The 25,595-nt window shown below is 38.4% G+C and overlaps 1 protein-coding gene across 3 annotated transcripts in view; it reads left to right on the top strand.

The window, feature by feature from the left end:
- The window catches only part of RAB8B (RAB8B, member RAS oncogene family), a 28,813-nt gene extending 3,931 nt beyond the window's left edge, over positions 1–24,882 (top strand). Inside the window, exons 2-9 of one of the 3 annotated variants that reach the window (XR_011728054.1) lie at positions 11,775–11,835; positions 12,999–13,059; positions 14,412–14,489; positions 15,591–15,680; positions 16,477–16,542; positions 17,632–17,682; positions 18,185–20,690; positions 24,682–24,882. Coding sequence is in view for 1 of the 3 variants with exons in the window: in XM_071754895.1 (XP_071610996.1) it covers positions 11,775–11,835; positions 12,999–13,059; positions 14,412–14,489; positions 15,591–15,680; positions 16,477–16,542; positions 17,632–17,682; positions 18,185–18,277 (500 nt within the window). In the remaining 2 variants the exon portion in view is untranslated. Of the gene's footprint in view, positions 1–11,774; positions 11,836–12,998; positions 13,060–14,411; positions 14,490–15,590; positions 15,681–16,476; positions 16,543–17,631; positions 17,683–18,184; positions 21,321–24,681 lie in introns of those variants that run through there. The other 2 variants (XR_011728053.1, XM_071754895.1) reach the window with 2 other exon arrangements.
- The last annotated feature ends 713 nt before the right edge of the window (positions 24,883–25,595 follow it).

Here is a 25,595-nt window from a genome sequence, read left to right as displayed (position 1 = left end):
AAACTTATCTTGGAATATCTCATGTGCATTTTGCTAGTAGTTTCAGTGCAGTGTGTGAGGATAGGAAGGAAGCATTTATTTAGCAGTCTCTAAGTATCTTAACTTGCTGTTCAGGTAGTGCTGTCTGGTAAAACTGGATTTGGTTTATCATTCCATGTTCTTTGCATTCCTTTAAACGTAGTCTTTAAACTGGTTTCTGTGCAAGTAAAGTCATCTTTTAGCAGATAGCATTTCTGACTCAGTACAAGAGCATACTGACTCTGAAACAAAACTTGTCATATTTATTTTTTTAATCCAAGATGATACCAGCATTTAGCAGGAAGTTGCCCACAAGAAACAGTACTGTGTCCAAGAGTTGAAACAATTTGTTGATTTTACAGAAGTAACTTTTCCTTAGCCTACATCTTGCAAAATAGGACACAACTCTGGCAACTGAGCACGTGTGTGCTGACCTTTGAACACTTTGATGAAAATCCTTTGACAAGCAGAATTACCAACTTCCCTTTTACAGTGAAATTTCCATGCCTGCACTGTGTAATGGAAATTGTTTTAGTGTGCTGAAGTCAAAGTATGCCTATTTCTACTCTTCTTCCTCATGAGTTACTTGCATGACAGACAAAAGATGGGTTGTTGGTTTGTAGGGTTTTCTCCCACCCTCCCATTAGGCTTCAGTGTTCCCTCTCCTCTGTCAGTCAATTCCTTGTGGCTTCTCCAGGTGGTAGGAGCTGTAGAAGAAAATAAACTTCAGTGATAGATGAGCAAAGGCAGGAAAGAACCAGTGTGGAGTTGTCAGTAGTACTTTATTAATTGTCATAATAACAAACTTAATTGTAATTAAGACCTTGATGTGTCTGAGTGTAGTTTGAGTGTCTCGGGTGGCACCATTGTTCGTATCTGCAGAATGGAGTTGCAAATGCAGAGTTTGTAGGATCAGGGACTATCTCCTAAGTACAGTGTGAGGAGGCAGCAAGGGTTTACATGGGAATAGGGAGGTAATTATGAAGCTGGAAGAATGATTTGGTTTTCAAGGTATGCGATGGATGGTCAGTAAGATGTTACTCTGAGACTGATCAGGAGACATTGTAGTTGGGAGTCTTTGTAGATGTAAAGCACTAATGCTTGTGTCTCTTGTGACCTTAAATTTGATACTAACACCTGGCTGGTAACAAAAGACAGCCTAGACTTTGATTTTCCTGTGCCAGTGAGATTGCATTACCCTACTGTGTTCTGCAACAGGCCAACAGTGGAAGTGTTTGGGCTTTTATTAAAAGTGCTGTTGCAGCTTTCTTGCTGCATGTTAGTCTGAAATAGTGTGACAGATGTCGAACTGTTTTATGCCTACTCCTAATTGGCAGATGGAGGTCTGTCGTGGTGATGTTAGCTGGTTATTTGAGTGACAGGAGGGCAGCTTAGAGCTGGCTATGTGACTTGGTTTGAATGCAAAGTTAAGAACACTGGCTAACAGTGACTTAACATAGGAGCAAATATATTTAATGATTGATACAGGCTTTGGGAGAGGTATTGAAGACATAGCTTTTGTTTGGGAATGTTTTGTTTACTCCTTTGGAAGCTATTCCTAGCCCTTACAGGACATCCTTTTAGAAGAAATTTTGAGCTGACTTATTTCAGAATTTAACTGAAATTCTTAATAGGTGATGAAGAATATGAGTAGTATCTATAATTATGCTTATTTTGTGTTTTGGTATAGAACTAGGAGTTTGTAATTCAAAGGATGTTCATATTGCTTTCTGTGTTTAATTGGATGTTATGGTAGCTCAGGTGTCCAGTCGATCAGTCTGACTGTAGATTTAAAATAGATCTGATCCTTTTCTAACACGAAGGAGCTATGAACAGTATTAACTTCCATGGAGCTGCTGTTGTACAAGTGGAGTTGATCCCCAGAGGCTTTTAGTTGCTGGGCTTGCACTTCAAAACTCAAGTCAGCAAGTTACTGCCCTAACAGGGGTTTGCTGGGTGGTAACTTGGTGATTTTGAAAGGGTATTTTACTAATAATTCCACGTAGCTGTGAGACTTCTGATTAGATTGTACATAGTTTTAAAGGTAACTAAAATACTGGATGTTTCAGAAGAGTTCTACTATGGAGAACAAACAGTTGACCAGATTTAAGATGGTCTCTATTAGTTGTCTGCTGCTGTACAGACTCTACTGCTAAGGACACCAGAGAAAAAAAGCCTGATCCTGAATGTCAGTGGCATTCCCTTGCATGTATGGCAACCTGTAGGAATGCATAAAGCAGAGTGGTCACTTATGGGAATCTGGCACTGAATCTGGCAGCAGGTTGAGTTTAAAAAATTGGGCAAAGCTAAACGGGCAGCTGGCAAGGGAACACGTAGACTGCTCCTCTTCCTGCAAAATCCTCATTTCTTTCATCTGCCAGAGACAAATAGCTTTCCTTTATTGAAACAAAATGTCTGTATGGTGTGACTTCTGATGGTGTTAAAGATGAAGTCAGGCATCTATGTCAATCCAAGCATGAAAGGAAGGAGGAAGATGCAGTAAGAGTAACTGCTGGCTGGGAGAGCTCCTCTGGCTTAGCAGAAGTGACCAGAGAGGGGCACTCAGAGTGTGCCATGCAGGAAAAGGAGATGAAATGGCCATTAAAAGAACCTTGCATAATGTAGGAAGAGAAAACTGCTATGTGGCAAAAGGACAAGTATGGCCTTTGGTAATGTTATATGGTTTTATATGGACTGTTAATTTTAAGTATAGAAAGCCTTTCAAAAAAGTCTTATTTTGTCATTCATGTAAGAAGCTTAAATAAAACAGCCCTTTTTCCCTCTTGTCCTTTGTGTCTCAAAACAAACAAAAAACCAACCCACATAGTTACTCCCATGTGAAAGCAAGAGTTTAAAAAAGCCTATAAAATTATGTGCCTAAAGTCTGTTGAGAGTGCCATCTTTAAAAATAACTTAAGGAACTTTAAACCTTCTGCTTTGACTTTTTTGACTTTTGGCATGACTTTGCTGCCTTACTAGGTACTTTACACACTCGCTTCTCAAACATGACCATATTTCAGACTCTGACTGCAATTCCTAGGTTATTTTATTTATCTTAACAAAGATAATTCTTACTGGATGAAATGTTTTGATCTTCACAGATAATTAATATCCTTTTGGACAGAGTATCAGTTACAAAGCTTGGAACTGTCTTACTACCATTGTTGTCTTGTTCCTTTTTTTGGCAGGCTGTTTTTGTCTCTCTTTATGTTTCTGGTAATACCCATGTTCTATATACTTTTCCTTCTAATTTTAGCAGGTCTGTGCCCTCTGAAGTCTCATCTGTTTAATGTCTAGGGTGTTCCTACATTGCTAAAACTTTGAAAATTTCAGCACTGTTCCTCTGTTTTAATCATTTTGGACTTTATAGTGGTCATGGTAATTTATACCTGCTCTGTCTAACATTATCCAATTCAACTTTTTTTCTTTTCTTTTTTTTCTTTTCTTTTGTTTTTCCTGCCTCTCACCTTGTCTAGTTATCCCAGAATCTCTCATGAAGGTGCTGGGCAGTGCAAGTTGTGGGGCTATGGCTGTGTTTAACTGTATATATGTATATACTGCCTGTTCCCATCAGCTCTTCCATACCTGTCTGCAATCAGCAGCTGATGGGATATGTGTTCAGTACCTGCCATAGGTACTGCTGGAACAGAGGATACAAAGTGCATTGTTTGTACTGGGCAAGGGTCTTAAATTTCAAAGTGATCATTGACTTACCATTTTTTCCTTTGTTTTGTGAATTCTGGGGTGCAGAGTGTGTAGCAGCTCTTCTGTTTTAAACACACAGTGTTGTGGCCCACAGAAATCTTCTTCACTCTGAATAAGCAGTTCAGTATAGATCAAATGGGAGTCCTAAAACTTTGAGATGTTTATAAAAAGAAGTGGCATCTCCATTTCTCACTGTGAAGTCTGATATGTTCTTCTGGACCAAAAATTGCTGAACAAGACCAAACCTAACTTTTTTGACCTGGTCTCTTCATCACAGATAAAGCACATTATACAAATGGTGAACAGTGAACTTGAAATCCTGGGGGCAAGGATAGTATTGGTTGCACAGGATTTTTTTTTAATAATGAAGTTTTTGATGAATTTGGTTGCTTAAGGTGCCAACTGTTGGATGAAGTGAACTTTTTAGTTTTGTTTTTTTTTTTCTCTAATATTTTCAGTTAGAGTTATTGTGGTTAGAGGTAGCATTTTCTATTTTTTCTACATTTATAAACATGTCTGATTAACAGGCAAGACACTCAGGATCATATTTTCCTTTTCCAGGGGGTTCCACTTTCAGTTTTTGTTGGTCTTACTTTTAAACAATGCTTTTAATAAGGACTAATGCCATGTAATCTCATGCTAAGCTCAGGGCTTCTGAAAGAATAATAAAATATTTGTATTCCTGAACCAGCATCTAAATGGGAAAACCCGGTGTTCTTACCTGTTAAAACATATGGCAGAGTGGGTTTTTATTTTATTTCTGCAGTAGAAAGCCAGATGTTGCACATCCCAGAGATGCCTCTGTGTATCTGGCACCAGCACAAAGCTCCCCTTGCTGCACTACAGGTTCAGTGAGTATGTGGCCAGGTCCTTGGAAGATTGCTGCAGCCATTTCTGTTCATGTCTGGCAGTTACTGGAGAGTGAAATACAAAGCAATTCCTGTACCTGCATGGAACTGCAGCTGGTCAGGTGAGATCCTGGTGTAGGAGCCCCACTGGAGTTCCTTGCAAACCACTTGCTGATCAGTAGTAACGAAAGCTTTAATGATTGGTTCAACCAAGTCTGTTGCCTGCTACTCCAAGGAAGAGAGCTGTGACTGTGCCTGTTCTCAAAGTGAAACCATCAGGTGTCTCTACAGATGATGAGAAGCTAAAATACAGAGCTTGCCTAGATGAAAACTAACCAGATCAAAAGAGAAAAGGATTTGTTCGGGACTCTTTGGTGGCAGCACCTACCCTGGATTCAGCAGTGAAACTGTATCCCCAACTCAAGTCTGCTGGCTGATTCTAACATTTGCTGCTCTATAGTTGCACATTGGCTTGGAAGGAATTTGTTCTCAAAGCAGTTAAGTTGGTGCATTCCTCTTAGAGACAGTGGGTCTATAAATAATCCTTAAAATAAACAAACTTTGCTGTTTGTATCAGTAGTGCAGTTTTAATATATTTCAAAATTATTTTAGGTGAAACTGAGTTACCACCAGGAGTAGCTTATTTTACATTCCAAATAGAGCAAGAGGTAGACAGAGATAAATTTCTGTGCACTTTCATAGAGCTGGAATATTCAGGTTTTAAACTCAAAAAGACGTTCCAGCCTTTTTTAAGCTGGGCTGTTGTGCTAGTTCATGATTTTACTCATGTCAAGCAGTAATAAGTTCCTATTGTTATGGTGTTGTATAGTCTTTAAATTTGGATTGAATATTTTTAGTGTTTAAAAAATGCGATTCAGAGGCTGCTCAGAGCAGACTGTAAAACCTAAATTCAAAAATGCTGAAAACATAAATTTCACTTCCCAGGATCTCCCCATGTTAACAGTGGAGCACTGCAGTGTGTGGCTCCCCACAGCAGCACTACTGGGAGCAAGTGGCTCAACAGCAGTAGACTTAAATCTGAGCTGTCAAAAACCTGAATGTTTCAAAGTGTAGGTTGGTCCAGTTCTGATGATTGTAAGTTGTAATCTGAATTTCTTGTTCTCCTTTAAATAGAAACTGCTTTATCTTAAGAAAGGAAGCTCAGTGTGATAGCTGTACCAGAGCTGAGGAGACACATTGCTGAAGGAAGTGGCCACTTGCTCAGTGTTACGAGCTTTGGTCTGATCCTGGTACTAAGTTTCAAGGTTTTACAAGCAGGCAACTGCCTCATGTTACATATACACAACACCTGCATTCTTTATTACCTCACCTGCTTTAGCCATTTGTATATATTTATTTTGTTAGTGTAGTGTGTTTAAATTTTTAAGAACCTTACTGGATGAATATCTCGCAAGGTGTAAGACACTGCTTTGTGTATCACTGTGTAGGACACCAGTATTAGATTTCTTTGTCTGGGTGAAGTGTAAGATGATGAAAGGCCAGGTAACCTGAAGAAGCCTATTCAGCCTGCTCTGAATTTAGTAGTGTTTTGTTGATTCTTATGGGCTGTCCAGAAGGAATAGAATACAGTTTTGTCTCTGAAGCTGTGAAAGGATGAGTAGAACTGGTTGCACTTGTAAGATAATTTTATCTTACAATTATACACAACTTTCAAGAAATGCTGACCTTCATCCTGGTGTGCTACTTCATGTTAATCTTCTGTATTTTTGAATGGTGGCAATAAAAGGTTACTGCATCTTTAATTTACATAGTGATACAAAACATTGCTGAGATCATCTGAAAATGCCTTGCAGATGTTCCTAGGGACTATAGCCAAACGTTCAAGTTCAAAATTATTAGACTTTGTTCTTCTCTGTGTGGTTGTATGACACATTGGTATGTTGCAAGTGTTCCCCACCCTGCCTTTTACACTTATCTTGTTTCCTACTTGGTCATTCCTTACATTTACTGAAACCCTTCAAGAAATATCTAATAAAAAAACAAATTTCTGAGGCTTAATTTATCTGCCTTAATAGCTTGAGACAGTATACTGATGTAACACAGGAAAATATTCCCTTAAATAAAAAAATCGAAAGGGTATTAAATGCAAACTCTGCAATACCTTTTGCTGAGGGGGAAAAAAGAAAAAAGAGAAAAAAAATATAAAAAGAATCCCTGGGTATGTTCTAGGGAAAACCTACAGGACCAAATTTATGTCTCTCAGCTGTTGGATGCATATGGAAAAGAACTTCTGCAGGTGTTGTCCATGAGTGGAACCTGCACGGAGGATGTTGAGATTCTTCAGCTGTGTTCACATGGATCTGCACGAAGGTCATGTGTGTGCTCAGTGCTGGTGTCTGCGTGTCTGTCAGCCAGGGGAGAGCAGGGTGGGTAAATCAGCACTTCAGTATCAGTTGGTGCCCATTGCCTACATCTTTTCAAAGTATAATGAAGAGCAAAATGCTGGCAGCTGTTGATTCTGAAAGACACTGCTGCATAATCTTTGAGGTTACAGGCTTGTGGCAGCTCTCTCAAGTTCAAGCCCACCCTTTGAAGAAGCAGGAGAATAATCCCAGCTGTTAGAGCTGTGCTGTAGAAGTGCTTCTGCTTACTGGGTCTGACATTCATATGGGCAACTTAGTTGCTTGCAGCTAACAAGAAGCCTATAGGGAGAAGTATTTTCCAGGTAATTCTCTCCCAGAATTCAAGGAACTGAAGGTAAACCATGCTGAGTTTCAGTCATGTGCTTCTTCTCACTTCCTTTTTTGAAGGTAAGCTACATGTTTTCAGATTCCTTTCTTTTCTTCTGTGATGCAAAACGTGCCTCTAAGGCTACATCATGTGTTGCATTTTGCAGTAAAGAGGTTGCAAAATTTTCTTCCTCTCCAGTTCTGCCCTTGGAGAAAAATCAAAACCCCCATAACCCCAGCAGAGCGGGATAGGAAGGAGCAATGCTGGGAAGCTAGTGCAAGCCCAGCTTGAAAGTTTATTAATAAATTCCAGTTGTTATGATGCTGTATTGCTCAAAGGGTAGGGAGACTCTGTACCCTGACTCCTTTCCTCATCTTGTAATGAGTTCCTTTTTATTGTAATCTGTGTCCTGTGGTGATAAATACCACAAAGCTTCTGTTTGTCAAGGAATCTCATTGGAAAGATCTTTTCTTTCCATTTAATTTTATTTATTCTATTCTTTTAAATAGTAACGTGACATTTAGATAAGTAGGAGGATAGCTTCGTTAACAGGGTGGGGTTTTTATTATGAGCAGGTCATGCAAAACAGATCTCCTAATGTTCAGTTTGATTAACAAAATCTAATACTCTGGTTCTTTTCTTGTGTTCTTTGTTAGTTGTGCCTGAAATGAGACTCTTTCTAGAAGCAAATAAGGTAGTAGGTTGTTTTGGTTTTTTTTTTACAGCTTCTTTGCCAATTTTTTGTGTTTATTCACTTTAAAAAATTCCCTTAGCTGCTATATTTAATAAAATTTAAAAACCCAAACACACCAAACAAACCAAAATCTGAGATAAAAGCTCTGGTGACTGCAGGGTTAAAATTGTGGCTGAGGGGAGAACAAAAGAGTAATAGTGATGCCTTGAGAGTGAGCTTCTGTTCTAAAAACTGAAGTAGCAAAATGAACTGTTGCGGCATTTCTGCTCAGCTTGTCCTTACATTCCTGTAAGAATTGTGTCAGTAGTTGTGTTGAGGTTCAGTGTAGAAAACAGTTGGTACCAAAGCTGGAAAAGGAACCTCTCACCATGCACCGTGCAGTGTTGTAGAATGCAGTGTGTATGTGCAGCTCTTTGGAACACTTCCCACTGTCTTTTTGTAACTGTTGCATTACAGCTTAATTATGGGTAAAATCTGCCCATGTTGGCTGGAATAAGAAGGAACTTGTTACTAGGGAATGGAAGGAGAAGCTGTAGCAGTGGCAGCAGAGCTTTCAGTGTGGGAGATGAACATGAGTCCTTGGTTCAAACCAAAAGCAGCCTGGCTGGGGCTGCTCTGCTGGGCCTCGGGGTTTGGCTGGTGGGGTTGGACAGTGGTGTGACCGAGCTGGGGAATTCTGTTAGCTTTGCCTGGTGACACAAGGTAAATACAGCAACAGACAGCTCTCATGGTCTCTTGGTAAGCCTTTGTGTGGCACTGATGACACTGACTTTTACTTATGCTCAGATTTCTTTGCTCAGTGTGTTCTTTGACAGAGCTTTGTTGGAAGCTATGGGAGAAAATCCCCTCAGTAAAGTGAGGAGGGAAGGTGCGTGCCAGGCCTTACAGCTAGCAAGGATCTGGAAAGGGATTTGAAGAGCAGTAAGCCCTCAGATACTTTTACCCTGTGCTGCAAGGGAAAGGCAAGCAATGCAGTGTGGGTCTCAGCTGGGGCTTCATCTATGCAGACTGCAAGTTTGTGATTTCTGCAACAGATGCTCTTTTATCCCTGTCTAATCTGTAGTGACTTGCTAGGTGAACTGGAGTTTATCAGACTTTCCTGTGGCAACACTGCTTTAGCAGTTAAAAATAACTATCATGTTTCTAAGACCTAGTCTGGTTCTATGATTTCGAAAAGCTTCTTTAATATAGTTTCAGATGTACATGGAATTTTTTCTGGGCTTTTTCTCTCTACAGGAGAGAACAGCATTGCATCTTGCATTCTAGAACAGTGGACACTGTGTGGCCCTTCACAATCAAACTTTCTGATTTGTGCATGACTCTTATTAGACCCAAATATGGTTTCCAACTTCTGAATCCTGTTGAGTAACTGTGCAAACAATGAGAGTTCATTAATAGTGGAAACTTGCTGTCAGGAATCACCTTTGACATGCTCTAAGTATTGGAGTGTTTTACCTGGTGTAATTTAACTGTAACCAAAATGTTGCTGGTAGGTAGCCTTGCCAGTGTTCTTGGCAGGAAGTGGTAGCACATGCCACCAGGCTTGTTCCACAAATGTTTGCTGCTCACCACTTCCTCTTACCAAAGTGAAAGAACAAAAGGAGCACCAGTTTTTGGTTCATTTTAGCCTCAAAAAAGTTGCAGTTGCATTTGTTAAACTTAGTATTGCAATGATAGAGGTATATATGGCCTTCGACTTAGTAGCTTTGAAATTCATCTTTATTTGAGAAGTGTGGTGTGGTTGTTATTAGAAATCTTCCAAGGAGACTTCCAAGGAGATATTTTTTGAGCAGATCCTGAGTTTTAGAAGCAATCAAAGGACTGATAATGTAAATCATTTTGGTGCTGTGAAGGGAATGAGTAACCACAAGAAACATCTCTGTGCAAGGCATGGGTTGGTGCACATAGATACCTCACTGCTGTGCAAGCATCCCTATAGGAGTCTTTCACTGTTGATATTGATCTGTCTCAACTTCAGGAGTTGACAGCACGTACAGAATTATCTCTGAGCATAGGTTTCCTGATAACTCTAACGATTTCCTTAGTTCTAAGAGTTCAGGCCTTTTAAAAGGGATTTTATTTGCTGTTGTCAGTGGTGCGATACCCTTTCCTCAACAATCTGTACTTGTGCTTTTATAAACTTTGAGGCCAAAAGAAAACTATCCAGAGCAAATGTTGTTTTCAGAACAGTACCACTACCTGTCATTTCAGCAGGTGTTGCACCTAGTAAGGAGAAAAATATTTAATAGGGAGACACAAAATCCTATCAAATGTAGAATGTAAACACTTGCCAAACTTTTGTTACATATAGTAAGGACTTTTAAATTCTAACATACGTATTATTCTTGTGTCATTTTGGGGAGAATGCAAATTAATGAAAATATCTTTTTGCCTTCTATAAGTACTAATGAATCTTGGGAAATGGCAACTGCAGGAGTAGTTGTAACATTTTAAATTAATGCAGTTAATTTCATATGCTGTTGAAAGTGCTGATGTGATATTTCTGGTTGTAATTTGTATTCTAACTAATGGTCTAAACTATATAGCACATCAAGATTAAGTGGCTGAAACTTGGTATTTTCAGTATATTAAAATATTAATATCACATGTGAGAAGAATGAAAGTAAAAAAGTTAATGAATGTCTATATTTCATATTCAAATGCTACTGTAGTATATTAAAAAATCCCATAGCTTCCTGTTTAAGTGATGGATGAATTCTTAAAGCTACAAATAGCATTTTCCCAATTGGGATACTCTTGATAATTGTCACTTAAATTACATCTGAGGAAAGAAGAAATTAAATAAAATAACGTACACCCCCCAATCTTTTGCAAACTGTGACTAAATATCAAGTAACTGAGATTCCGTGAATAAAAAATGGGCCACTGATTTCAGAACAGTGTAATAGGGGGTCACATGGGGTGGCTGTTGTGGGATTTGAGAATCTGGCAGTCATGTAGTGGGACTTGAGCACTCTCGACTTGAGCTGTGTTATATGGGTTTAGAGATGCAAAAGTTAAAACAGCCCAGGGTAAAGACTTCTCTGTTTGGAAATCTTGGCTTTGATTCACGGATCCATTTGATCCTTCTAGACCTTATAACATAATATTTTTTTTTTTTCTCCCTCATGCATTAAAATCTGTCTTCAAATTCAATCTCAAAACTGGTCAAACTTTCACATGTGGAAGTGTAAGAGGGGGAGAGAAGTCTTTCCTTGATAGTTTTGGGAGCTTCCTAGAAAATCTGCGTTACTCACAACTTGGTTTTCTTTAAAAAGTCCCATGCGTGATGTTCAGCCACCTTCAGTGTGATCTGTGCAGCTTTTGTCCCCTGTGGTGCTTTACGTTTTACAGTGATGTATGATTAGATTGCATTACACATCACTTTTCAAAAACAGGTGCCAGGTAATTTTTAATATTATCTGAAGGACCATAGTAGGTATTTTTTCCTCAGAGCTAGCAGAGGTTCTAGGGAATTGATTTCAACTGCACGGGCTACTCAGAAGTTGAGAAAAATACACACTCAAACTAGTGACCTTGTTGGTGTAAAATGAAATTTGAGATTAAATCTTCCTTTGCACTAACTCTAGCAGTGAGTCTGAGTTTGGTGTGTTTTCATGTGCAGAATAATGTATCCTTGGCATGTTGGATGCAGCTGCAAATGTTTGTGAATCCTCAGCACTTCGTTGTGTTTAGAAAAAAATGACAACTTCAGAATAATTCTTTTGCTTAAGTTTGCTCTTAACAAGTCGTCAAAAGGAAACTGAACACTTCCTTTTCATTTATTGCAAAACTTAAAATATCTCTTTCTCTGGCAGGAATTGACTTTAAGATCAGAACAATAGAATTAGATGGAAAGAAAATCAAGCTACAAATATGGTAAGTATTCCAAAGTAATTTTAGTTTTCGGTGAGTATTGAATTACTCTTCAAGCAGCAATGATTTTTGAGTCCGGGTGTACCAGAAGCTTCATACCTTTTATTCTTTGACTGTCCATAGTGTTTATGCTTTTTTCTAGCTTGCTCTTGGAATGGTTCTGCTTCAGTAGCACAGGAAATAGCCTCTTCACAGGCAGACATTACAGCAACTTCCTCTTTTATCAAAAACTGCTCTCTTCAACGTGTAGCTATTCCACATGGAGAAGAACTATTAACTCCATTGCTGTAAACTAAAATACATGACATAATAAAAGTAATCTCCTCTGATACTTTGATGCCTTGCTTGTACTCCCAGAGGCACTGATGAGTGGTGACACTCCCATTCCTTGAATGGTGAGTCCATGGAGATGTATGCTCCTCAGAGCAGCAGATGGGTCTTTTTTTGGGTAACACTATTACACATGTTGAACTCTTAAAATTCAACTAGTGAATGTAGGGCTCTTGCTGATTTCTTGATTTCTAGTAAAGATAGCATGATGCTTGCATGTAAGCCACAATTCTTGTGACTAAGGAAGCAAAGTGACAGAAGTGGTTGGTGTGAATTTTCTGTCTGTAATCTAAGTTCAAAAGCTGGATTTTGTCAGGCCTTTGGGGTTCAGGTCCCCCTAGGTGTAACAAGTAGCCAAACATTTAGATCCTTTTGATTCACAGGCAGATGTTGCTTTGAAGTACTCCAGGATAAAATATCAGCACATAAAGATGTAGTGGCTGGTTTTTTAGAGGTAACTGTATGTGAAAATGCACTATTCTAACATAGTTCACTGCTGCATGTTTTATTTTTTGTGTAATGCAGGACTCAGATGTATCAGAACTGCCTTTTAAATTATTCTAAGGAAAGCTGTGTACTGCTGAGTTTTATTGCTTGCATGAAAGCTTAAATGCCTTTGTGGTGGTGCTGTTGTAACCACTGATGTAAGAGGGATAACCTGGGAGTGAGGAACATGTTGAGGGCTGAAGAAACGTGCACAAACAGCTTCTAAGTGATACTTTTTTCTTGATGAGCAAGTATTATTTTGTTATTATTGTGTTTAAAAAGGGATCTCTAAATACAGAAAAGTGTCAAATTTGCCTCCAACAAAAGAACTTGTTTTTACTGATTTTTAGGGATACAGCTGGCCAGGAGAGGTTCCGCACGATCACAACAGCTTACTACAGAGGAGCCATGGTGAGTGCTCTTACTTCAAAAAACTTAGGCACAACTAGTGTAACTGGTTTGCTCTTCTTAAGCTTCTATCACGTAAGTCAAGTATAGGATTGGATAATTGTGGCTTGAGATGAGGAGAATAAAGTTTGTGGTTTCTTTTTTTTTTTTTCTTAAACCTGCTTGTACTTTGTCTAGTCCTGCTTTTGTGATGAAACTTTGAGCCCGGTTGTCTTTTCGTGTAATTAAAATTTCTGCAGATTGCACTTAGAAGCAAAGTTGCCAAGCTTTCATTGAACAACTTTTTCAGTGCAATCAATCCCTTTAAACAATTGAAGTGTTTGAAAAAGAGGTAATGAATTAATTTAATATTAAATGTATTTTGTAGAATTGCTAATTCTTCAGCAAGTAGAGAATGCAAAATCTGGGACAGAAATACAATCACCTACAAAAGCCACTGTTACATTTTCCTTCATTAAGAAAGACTTGAAACCAAATAACTGATTTCAGCCCTGCACCTTATGTGGTACAACTGCTTGTAAAGTTTCTTAATGCTATGATTTGAAATACTTTGTGTTGGGACACTGTTAATTTCAACTTGCTAATGATTGGCTGTGCTGCTACTACGTGTTCTTGTTGATTGGTATAAACAGATCTGTTCCATTCATAGGCTTGTTGTGAGCCCAAATAACCCCACTGTTAAAGAACCAAATGGAGAGAAATAGTGACAGCTGTGAGTCTGTGTTAGACCTTTCTAGCACTTAAAAAGGTTTTGGCAGTGAAAGAGTCTTCTCTCCCAGTCAACTAACAAGGACTTTTCTTCCTCTTAAAATGTTTGGAAAGGCAATAAGAAGTAGAGGTGAACCTGGCAGCCTGTCCTTAATGCAGCTGTTGTGTGGTTTCCCATTACTTGCTAATTGTTAAGAGCTATTATATGTAGTACATAACTGTCTGAAAGAGCTAAAGCTTCTGGAAGAGCACCTTGAGTCAGCTTTGCTGAAAGTGTGTACTTGCCCCAGCAGATTTGGTCTCACAAATTTGTCATATTTGACTGCTTAAAGCTACTGCTTCTAAACTTGACTTCAGCAACTGAGTCTTGGCTGCTGTTGTGTGGAATGTCTAAACTTTTCCTGACTATAGATTGATAATGTAAAAAATTCATATGGGTGGTGTGGTTGACCTCTAGCAGTGGCAAAATATGTGAAATAGTAATATTTTTGGTAGAATTTCAGCAATGGCCTAGTGCTTTGAGAAAGGATTATAGTTGCATAAGTTTTGTGTGTAATTTTTTGCAAGTATAATCAAACCAACAGCACACATGAAAAGTCATCCAGTAGTGCTAGCTCATCTAACAAGACTTCCTTAATTTTATTTAGGGAATTATGCTGGTGTATGACATCACAAATGAAAAGTCTTTTGACAACATAAAAAACTGGATAAGAAACATTGAGGAGGTAAGTGCTTTGAAAAATACCTTCTACTTGTTAGATCTTGTGATTTCCTTAGGACAAATAATAATCCAGTAGTTTTTCACTTTTATCATAGTAGCCAACATATATGGCCAAGTTAGACTGTGCAGTGAATGCAACAGTAGTTATTAATGGGGAGAATATTGTCTCATTCATCTAGGGACAGAAGGTAGAACAGCTTAAAAAGAAAGCATAATATGTTTCAAAACTGCTCTTACTATATGACTTTAATTGTTTGCTTTTGGGTGTGTCTAAGAAATGAGAAGGAACAAGGTTTTTAGGGAGTCTACCTTTCACTGAGATGATGACACATCTGTCTCATTTCAGTTGCTACTGTGTTGTGTCCTTGTCCAGTCAGAGATTTTTTACCTTTTAATTTGGTCTTGGGGAAGCTTCCTTCCTGCTAACTTACTGTAAAATATTTAATGGGACATACTTTCAATTAGGGCTAGGTCATTATAAAGTTAAAGAAACCTTAATTTTAGTGAAGCTGTAGTTAGGTAGGTAACAGACTCTCAGTGATTTTTTTTTTCTTCATTAAACATAAAATCCATATAATCCATCCATAATAAAAGCATAAAATCCAATTTGATCCAACAGTGGCTGGACTATAAAAATTCTCTTGTTGAAGTTATCTTCCTTAGGTGATTATTACTGTAGAAGTCTTTTATTAATAATTTTAAAATTCAAATGTATTGCATAGTGATATTTCAGCTGAGTACCTCAGAGGTCCACACACCACTTGAAAGTAAAGTGTGCACTATTACACTTCCGTAAGAGCCAAATGCCTCTGCAGGTGTGCAGCCTGGTACAGAGCTCATGTACAATTACACTCAAGAAAAATTTAATTTAGAAGTATTTATTCCAACCCATTCAATGGGTTAAGTATTAACCTATTAAATATTCATTAAAGTAATATTTAAATATTAAATTGCCTGTTTCAAAAGTCAGTCTTTTTTTTACTAATATCTTCTCATTAGATAACTTCTTAAAAATGAAGTACTCATTTATGGATGAGTTTGACACACAAGTTTCTCAAAATAATGATGCATTTTGTTTCTGAGAGATTACTTTTCTGTCTTCCAGCATGCCTCTTCAGATGTAGAAAGGATGATCCTAGGTAACAAATGTGATATGAATGAAAAAAGACAAGTCTCAAAAGAAAAAGGGGAGAAGGTAAGCTTTGGTGATTTACCTTATTTGGAAGCCTACTTTTCTTAGAATTTTGGCTGCTGGATATTTGGTATGTTTTTAGGGAAGACATAGGGGAGACATAATGGGAATAAAACCTCTTTTTTCAGAAACTTATATACTGTAGGATGCCAAGTTTGTTTTATCTGTTTTTAAGTGGCACTTGTCTGTCTTCAAGTTGAATAAACTAAACAGTACTATTGTCTTGAGGGGAACATCCTGTAAAAAAATTTGACCTTTGCTATAGGATGAAGAATTCTAAATCTCAGTATAAAGGTTTAATATATAGTTTGATTGTGTTTTACTCAGTTCACTGTAGTGGTTACTTACTTGTACCATAAGTACTGTTATAAAAGCTTAAGTGATTAGTTGGTCTGCAGAACAAACAAGCAGGTAAAAATACTGTATAATCTATCATGTACATGGCTAAAGTAATGTAGGTGCTAGGTACACAGCATGTATATGTAGCTATCTGGCCCATAAATCCATATTAATGAAGATTCTGTCTTAATGTTCTTTTATGTCCTAAATATGTCTTTGTGAGCAGTTAATCTCTTTGTTGGATTTGAGTTTACACTAGAGTATAGGCTGTTCTAATACTTTGTTTAATTGTCCAGTGACTTTTAATGTTTTTGCAAGAGAAAATCATTATTGAAGCTTGTTAGCTTTGTTTTTAAAGCTTGTTGCAGCATACAGCATGTATTGTATTATAAACCTATCTGAAACATGAGTTTTACAAAGGAAATTCAAAACCACTGAAAAACTTTAACCTGTCTTCCAGTTAGCAATTGATTATGGAATCAAATTTTTGGAGACAAGTGCAAAATCCAGCATAAATGTGGAAGAGGTAAGAGATGGGTGTTACTCTTTGTTGTGTTTCTTGGAAACACTACTAGGGAAGCATGTTTCAGGATTTCCTGACCTATGGGACCTGAACTGTGTTCCTTCACCAGTCTTGTTACACTGAAAGCATTAGGGGAAAATACAGCATTTCTTTTATTTCTGGTTATATCTGGAATTGTTTTTTAAATGGGTGTTCCCAGAGTGTTTTGTTGTTAGTGTAGCAAATGCTTTAGACTTCTGTGCCTACCTACTTAAATACAAATGCTTTTGGACAGGGAATAGGTCTAAGTTTTGAACAATGCTTTGTGCAGAAGATGGGGTTCAGGATATTTTACATTCCAAATAACATGCTACTGTGTCAAAGAGCCTTCAGGATCCTACTAAATACAGTGCAGATGAGACTGAAGGTTTATATGTTCATCTGGAACATCAGCATAAACACCATAAGCTGATGTTAGAGGAGCTGCTTTCCCTGCTTCTAGTCAGCTGCAGAATTTTTCTGCCACAGAAGTTTCTTTGCTCCTTCATACGCTGAAGTCAGGGATGGGGAGATTTGACAGAACGGGGGTTATTTTGAGGGGGGGTTATTTATTTACATATTTGAATATGGATGTTGGAAGCATGAATACAATTATAGATCTACCAGGAGCAAAAAATTTGGAGGACAAGGAAGCGAGCTAACCTTAATATGAATGCCCAGTCATGTTATCCTCAAACCTCTATGCAGATTTATAGTTGTGATGCAAACAGTACAGTTTGGTTTTTAAAAACCAAACCAAACCAAAAGTATTAGTGTATGCAGCCTTCTTTTTTCAGCAGTTTTTTTTCCTCAAGAGGTGTGCCACGGGAAAGTCTGTTCATGTGCTTCAAAGATTGGAGTATAGAGGCTAAAACTAGGGCTTTTTTCTAAAGAATGCTTATTGCAATTTTAAGTGAACAGCAATTGTACTTGAGCTGCCTTGCAACTCAAAGTGCTCGCAGTGGCCCGCAGAATATTTTGTTGTTGGTATGTCTGGCTACTCCAAATGTCTTGTGGTTAATGTGTCTTGTGACTAACTTTTTTTTTTTTTTTATTATTCCCACTCCTCACCAGGCTTTTTTCACACTTGCACGGGACATTATGACAAAGCTCAACAGAAAAATGGTTTGTATTTCCAATTGGCATACAAGCTTGATGCATTCAAATGACTGCTATAGTAATTGGCTGAGTAGTAGTCCTAGCACAAAACCTGGGAATTACAGTGGATGCTAGATCAGATTTGAGCAAACAGTGCCTTGTCACACTTTATTACACATCAGAGTGTAATTGTTCCTTATCTTGCATGAACATAAATGCCAGGCAGCCTGAAACTGATGTGTTCTGTCGAAGTATAACAGCATGATCCTTGCTTTATTAGAGATCAGATTACATAGTCACCCCTTCAGCTAATACTTGAGATCTGATTTGTGGGATAAATGTTTCTTTTTTTAAAAATAGGCAGTTTTATTGAATGATTAACAGAGTGCATAATTGGGAAGCTAAAGTTACAATAAACTTCTGCTCTGGTTATTGCTTTGTGAGGGGGGAGGAAGTGTGGTGGAAACTAGGAAAGTGAGACATTTTTTTTTTCCTTCATTTATGATGGTGGTACTCTTTTCTCTTTCAGAATGACAACAGTTCATCAGGGGCAGGTGGGCCAGTAAAAATAACAGAAAATCGATCTAAGAAGAGCAGCTTCTTTCGATGCACGCTACTTTGATGAACTTCTAATGATAGACTGCAGCACACTTAGAACCTTTTCTGCTTCTTTGAAAGCACAGGGTCACAAAGCCTCAGAAATAATACCACCAAGCTGCTGCTGAGAGCTCCATTGAACGTAGACTGCGATACACAAATACCAAGTGGATTTTGCTCACTAAGCCTATTGACCTGTCAGGCTCTTCTTTCTCAGATATGGAAGCTATGAAGTGGAGACACAAATGCAAAAGTTAACTCGTTTTCCTTTTTTACTTTCTGTTTTATTGCCTGTTGCAAAAGCTGCTATGTTTCTTTTACCTTTGCACATCCATACTGGCCTCTTACTGCCTGTTACAGCACAATCTTAGATCTGTGTTTGCACAGTTTGACTTGTAAGTAAGATTCTAAACAGATTTGTGCAGGTTTTTCTGTCTCTCTTTAAACAAACTTCTTTTCAAGCAGAAGAGCCAGGGGAAAAATTGAGTCTCACTTCTGTTATTTTCTATGCTGTATACTTGTGGCCATGACTGCAGTATGGATGTTGACATTCTCTCTAGTGATGAGAATTACTGTAACAATTGGCATTTAACAATTTGTATGGTTTTGTCTCTTGGATGCACAAATCTGTTCATGCAGAAGCTATGGCTTCTATTCTGAATGTAGTATGTTGCTTTTCTTTCTTTACAGACTTAGCAAAGCTGTGTTCTGAATTGCCAGTCACTGATTCACAAATGCACCTTTCAGTTATTTGAATAAACACAGTGTCTTTCCTCACTTAACTGACCCTTGTTAGCCCAAACTGTCTGCACCTTTTTTTGTTTCTGATGAGGAAGTACACTGGAGTTGAAATCTTTGTCACAAATTGGCCTCATCACTATCACTTATGTGGCTTGTGGAACTGAATGCATGAGTTTTGAGTAACCTCTTTGCAGAATCATTCGTTGAGAAATGACTGCTTCTGAAGGTGACTTCCATTTCCACTGTAGTTCTACAGACAGCTCATTTATGTCTGTAAGCATCGACCCCTTGACGAGCAAGGTGTCCAAAGACTGGCTTCCTGTGCAGTTGCTGAAGCTTGTCAAGTTCTGGCATCAAGGAAATGGTCACATTAGGGCTATAATGTACTCTTAGTTATGCAGTTAGTGCTGAATGTGTGAAGCCCTCTTTGGTCTGCTCAAGCAGTGATTTTTCCATTAAAACCTGGTACAGTGACCTAGACTGTTAGAAGCAGAGTTGAAACGTAGTTGCCTTTTTTACTCAACTAAGCATTGTATAACCTAGTCTTTGTTCTACTACTTTTTTATTGTCTCCTGAAAAATTTCCTCAATGAGCAATTAAAAACAGGTGCTCTAGTTCTGTTGATGTGCCAAACTTGGACCATTGTAAGCTTTAACTACAAGTTTGTGTCCAGTATGTTTGTTTTCCTAGGGGATCGGTGCGTTCTGTCAGTGTCAAAGTTCATGTCTGATGTGCTTGCTTTTGCTTCATAGTCTGGAGTTGGTAAGCAGTGAGTTGGTTGTTACCATAGATAACCACTTCATTTTGTGGTGTCAGGTACTGAATTTGTCATCTCTGGGTCTGTTGTAAATATTTTGAAAGTGAACGGGCCAGTAGAGTTAAAAACTTGATTTTAAAAGGCTTAACGTTACTAGCTGGTTCTGTAATGTTTAAACTGTTCCCAGTTTAAACCTGTCCCCACAGGTAGAAATAGTTACTGTAACTAGCTGGTGAATCTCATAAACTGCTATTGCTGCACTAGAGCAGAAAATTAATGGCAGCAACATTTAGTGAAAAAACAAAGCAACCCTAACTGCTCTGTTGTCTACCCTTGATGTTTTCTCGGACAGGCTAAAGCAGTTGTGTTTTCTGTATGGTTAAAAAAAGTGCTTCTATACAGAAAGTGTTGTGACACCAATTATGAATGTTGTTTATTTTCAGTAATTTACCTCTGACTTACTTGGTGTCGTAATACTTTGATTTTTATCTCAGGGGTTGTCTGCAAACCAAAACTGACATGTTCTGTGTTTGGCACTGTTTACAGAATGCTTTGTTTTGTTTTTCCTGTCTTGGCAGTGTGGTTAAATGTTCTTTCAATATTAGTCTCCATGATCTTCCCTTTAAAAGAGCCTGTAAGTAGTAGAGTCTATGAAGTGCTTCTTGAAGCAGCAGCAAATAGGGGTATCTGCTCTGTAAAGGGGGGGAGGGGGGAAAAGAAAAACTTGCTATTTTCTTACATTTAGCTGTGCTAAACTGTACATAAATGTGAGGTAAGACCATAGGAAATTCACTTTATGCATGATAAAATAATGCAGTAAATATTTCACTTAATGTTCATGTAAAGCTCATCTTTTTCTATTTGTAGAAGAATTTAATGCAATTTTGTTGTCCCCTGCTGAAACTGAAGAATTCTAATTTCATGTGGTCTTGTGGATAAGGTAAAATGCAGATTTCTCTCTCTTTCTTGGTTGGTTTTCCCCCACCCCACTTCTCCAGCAGTATTAAATGGCTGAGTGGCTGCACTTTATCAGTGTGCTAACTTTTGGTCAATGTAGACCTCTTTTTGTGTACAGTCTGCCCTATCAGGCACTGAAAAAATGTGCTGTATCTTAGCGTGCAAATCAGCTGTATGTTTTACTGGGATTTTATTTAGCTATATTTTCCTGTAGACAAGTGGGGGATGATAAATGGCATGTTCTGCATTTGCATCAGATGCTGGGTACTACAGGCTTTTTTAATATCACTTGATTGTTTTGTGCAGTCTCTGTTGCTACTTTGTTCAAGACTACATTATCTAAATTTTGAAGGACTCTTTAACTATACCTCAGTCAACTAGTTAGTTATTCTAATGTCTGTTAGAATGAAAGTCATATAATTATTATTCATTAAGCAGCAAATGTATTTCTGTTTTGTTCCAGAAACTGCCATTAACGTTTCAGGAAAGGCAGACATTTTTGGTGGATTTCAGTAAAACAAAAAATGCCATTTGTGCTATAGAGTTTCATGAAATCTTTCCCTCAGCCCCGTATCTGTGCACTATATCTTGAACAATATTTTTCTGAATGTTTTTTAAAAAAATAGCCAAGCAGCAACAACAAAAAAAATGGTCTTAGTGCTTTGCAATTTTATCTTTCAGTCTTTGCTGAGCAAAACATGCACAAGAAGCTTATATTGACTGTGTATAGAATATTTGATTGACTTACTGTCTGAAAGTTCTGTTATTTCTAAGGCTTAAACCACTCGTGAAATATAATGCCAGCTCACTTTTCTATTTGGGGGACAGACCCAAAAATGCCAGTTGACTTTTCAGACCTGTAATTCTTTCACAGAAAGTATTTCCCACTCTTACCTTTCCAGTACTAGTCTGATGAAGTCAAGTGAATTAATTGGATCATTTTCACAAGTGAATAAAAGTGGTTTGAATATACATATCACGTGGTAATATTGTGAATGGATCATGATTTGATCCATGAATAATATGTAAAATGATTTGATACATGAATAATATGTAAAATGCATAAATGTGTTATTTGTGAAAATGCATCTGTTATTTGGTTATCTCTTAATATAACTGAAATTTTGCAATGTTTAGCTTCTAAAGGATTGGTCTGTAGGTGATAATAGGTATTTTCTCCTTCATTCACTGAACTGCTTATGCCATTCTCATTCTCATAAATAAAACTTGTATTTCTTTTTTCCACAAAAGCAGAATTTCCATTGATTTTTCTTTTTTTCTGGTGAATTTAAGTATTTTAGTGCATTCCTATGGCCTTACAAACATTTTTGAAAATAAAACTTCAATTACAGTTATTTTAATGCTATATAGCTACTAAATTCAGAATAAAAAGTATAGTCCTTGAGAAAATGTTTAATTTTGAAATAGAAGTGTTCTACTGTGTGTGTTTAAGCACATTTTATCTCTGGTATAAAAGTGTAATGTGAAAAGTTCCTGCAGATAAAAGTGAATTTGTCATGTGGTTAACTTGTAAACCTAATCATTAATTGTGTATTGATGTGTATAGACAAAAAAAAACCCCAACCCCTAAAAAAAACCCTTCACCCTCCAGTGGTTTTATTATTCCATGTGAACTTTTTTACAATAATGTGTGTCTCAAATAAAAGTTAATGAAAAATATTTGGAGTATTTTGTATGAAACATTCCACATAGTTCTTATGCAGTTGGCTTTTCCATTCTTTTTCATACATCTGTTGTGGAAAGGTGTCCAGCTGAGTTGGATCTGTAAAGCTTTGCTTAACTGCAGTGGCAAACCACAAGGGATTTTGTATGGCTTTGCTTGTTCCTAAACTTGTCTGTTCTTAGATTTGTCCCGAAATACCCTCAGTCCTCTGGTTATAGCTTAAATCCAGGTGTATTTCAATAACCTCCATCTTCATAAGGAACCATTTTTTTAAGGCATTTAGTGTCATGAAATAACTCTTCCAAAGTAATTTCTGAGCAATCCCATTAAAGCTGACAGGAGACACAATCTCCCAAGTTAACAATTATCTACTCACTTAAGCTATTAACATTTTTGTTGCTGTTTTAAATCAGTGTTATGTGAAAGGTAGGACTCCTCAGTAACCCAAGATACAATTATTATTATAGCAAATACTATTTCTTCAGCTTCCTTCTGATATAGAGGGACTTGACAGAAATATTTGTTGGCTATTTTATTAGCAGTAGCTCTTGACTTTCAAATTATTGTGGTTTGGCAGTAACTCACAACTGGTATGAAAATAAGCAAACCTAAGGAAAGAAGGGTTGTTTCTACTGAAGAAAAAGGCAGATTAATGGCTGAGACACCCTTAGCAATAAGTGGGAATGCATGGATGAGAAGAATCTTCTCAAGCTAAGGATTTTTATATGTTCAACTGTATTTAGCTGAAAGGATGTATTGTCTCTTTACCTTAGGCAACAAAAAGCTTGAGTTACATTCTTGTTACAGCTTATTATTTGTTGGCTTTGTTTTGTTTTGTTGTGTTGTGTTCTCTTTTGGACTGCTTCTTGGCAGGCACATTTGCTGCTTTAGGGCCAGCTGTTCAAACATTGTCTTGCAGAACCCATTGATCTGAACTGGTTCTAGATGTTCTGCAGTCCTAAAATCACTCCTGCAAGTCCTTCAGTTCTCACAGAAGCTAGTGGCATGCATCCACATCCTAATAACATTTTAAATACATTGGCATTCTCCATTTGTTAAAAGGAAATAGCGTGCATACTTACACTACTTTAAAATGGTGATTTATTACAGTTCCTGCATTTATTTTTGGCTGTTGCTAGCAAGTTGTTGGTACACATGTAAAATGTATCCAGCTTTCATAATCTAGTCAATTGCTGTTTTCCTAAACAATTATTTTCCCAACTTGGTTGAAGCAGCTCTTAATTCTTGAACTATACAGAAGTTATCAGCATAGTGTAAGATTTCAGAATGTTTTTTCCTTAGAAAGATTGTAGTCTTCAGGAGTTACATAAATGAAGCTTTTCTGTTTCGTAGTGTTATTCTTGCCATCCAGAGGTTTAAAGAAAGGGCACAGAATGAAACACAAAACATACTGAAGAGAATTTTTAGTCCTCCAGGATGTTTTGTAGTTACTTCAGAAATTGCTTTATTGTCTTCATCAGAGGATATTAGCACTAAGCTGCTGTGAAAAAGCATATACTATAGAATCATTACATAAATTCCTCTGAGCATGTTTCAGTACATACTGTGTTCCTTCAACTTATGAAATGAAGTTGTAGGTTATGAGCAGGACAAGGAACATTTTTCTCATCTGAGTAATTAACATATTTAATACATTGTGGAAAGCATGTGTAACTTGGACTCTACTACTGAATATTGTACTTTTAAGTGAACAGATTTCTGTAAACATGGACTGTTGAAAATTTCAGCCTATTTAGGCTTCAGTACCTTCCTTGAGTAGGTGTTTGTGATGACTTCTGCAGCTGTGACTTTCTCTGCTTATGGCAGCACTGCAAAGGAGTGTTCATGGTACACAGCTACAGCTGGTTTCTCAAGGCTTTGGGTTAGACAGAGGTCTCTCAGATTGTTGAGATTTCTTACTAATCATTACCCTTTCTGACTTGGTTTAGCTCCTTTCCAGAACAGCATAAAGAGGTGATGGTGCTGTGAACACACTGAGGTTGGGACAGAAAAGGACACGGTCCAGAACTGCAGAGCTGGCATCTTTCTCAGCTGCTTGCATTCACAACTTAGTGACACTTTCAGCACTGTCTCATCCACATACGGACTTTTGTTTGACCATTGGCGATGTGCTTATCTCTAAAGTGCAGTCTTAATTAACTAAAAGTGCCACATCAGTTATTGTGTCAGGAATGCTTTCTTTTTAAAAATCGGGTATTTTAACTTATTTTTAAGGCTGTTTTAATTCCTTAGTGTTGCTTTACCTTTTCTTTATATTTTTTTTTCCCAGGCAACATAGCAACTAGCTAGCTCTGGTATGTATTGTAGAGGAAGAGCAGAATTTTTCCAAGGAGCCTGAGCAAGTTCTGTCCATGAGATCAATGCCTGGTGATGCCGAATACTGCTTCTGAGCTTCCTCGCCTGGAATGCAGTGACTTTGTATAACTCAACGTTTGTATGTTCTGAACCAATAAAATGGTTGCGTCTTAAATACAGTTAGTAAGTAATTTTCCAGACTGACGCTGGTAAGTGTACGTGAAATTAAGAAATGTCCAAACAACTCCCTCTGCGGCAATGGGCGCTCATTTAAATACAGTATTCAATTTTGATTGCCGTGCCCTTTTTAGCTGACACTGCTACGTTTCCCTGCGGATGGTTTTTGTCTGGAGGGAAGGAAGGAGCCCGGGCAGAGCTGAGGCCGTGTTCCCGCCCAGGGCCGCCTCAGGGCAGCGGCGCCGCCCGCGCGTCCGACCGCCCGCTGCCTCCTCGCAGCCCCGGGGCCGTGCTGGCAGCTCGGTACCGTCCGGATACTGCATTCCCGGGGTAGGGAAACCTCCTGGGCGGCGGGGAAAGCGGCGGAGGCGGTGGGAAGCGGCGGCCCCGCCTTCAGGGGCAGAGGAGGGACCGGCATAGGCCGCGGGGACCGCGTGTGCTGTACCGGCCGCCTCAGGGCGCCGCCGGGGGAGGGCCCGGCGCTGGGCCGTCCCCCCGGGGCCAGGCAGGGCCGGGCTGCCCTTCACCTCGGCGGATGCCGTGGTTGGGGCCGAGAGCGGTCTTAAGGCTCCAGGGCTGGGCTGGCGTTCTGCTGCCCAGCGCTGCCGAAGGGTGAGGGGGGAGATGGCCGCACGATCGAGACCCGATCGGCCTGAGCTTCGCTCCCCTCATTCCAGGCCGTGCCACCCCACCGGGACCTCTTCTGAGGTG

Source organism: Heliangelus exortis, chromosome 11, assembly GCF_036169615.1.
Source record: "Heliangelus exortis chromosome 11, bHelExo1.hap1, whole genome shotgun sequence".
NCBI classification, from domain to species: Eukaryota; Metazoa; Chordata; class Aves; order Apodiformes; family Trochilidae; genus Heliangelus; species Heliangelus exortis.
The sequence above is the reverse complement of the archived record's forward strand: the minus strand, read 5'-3'. Positions and strand labels throughout refer to the sequence as shown.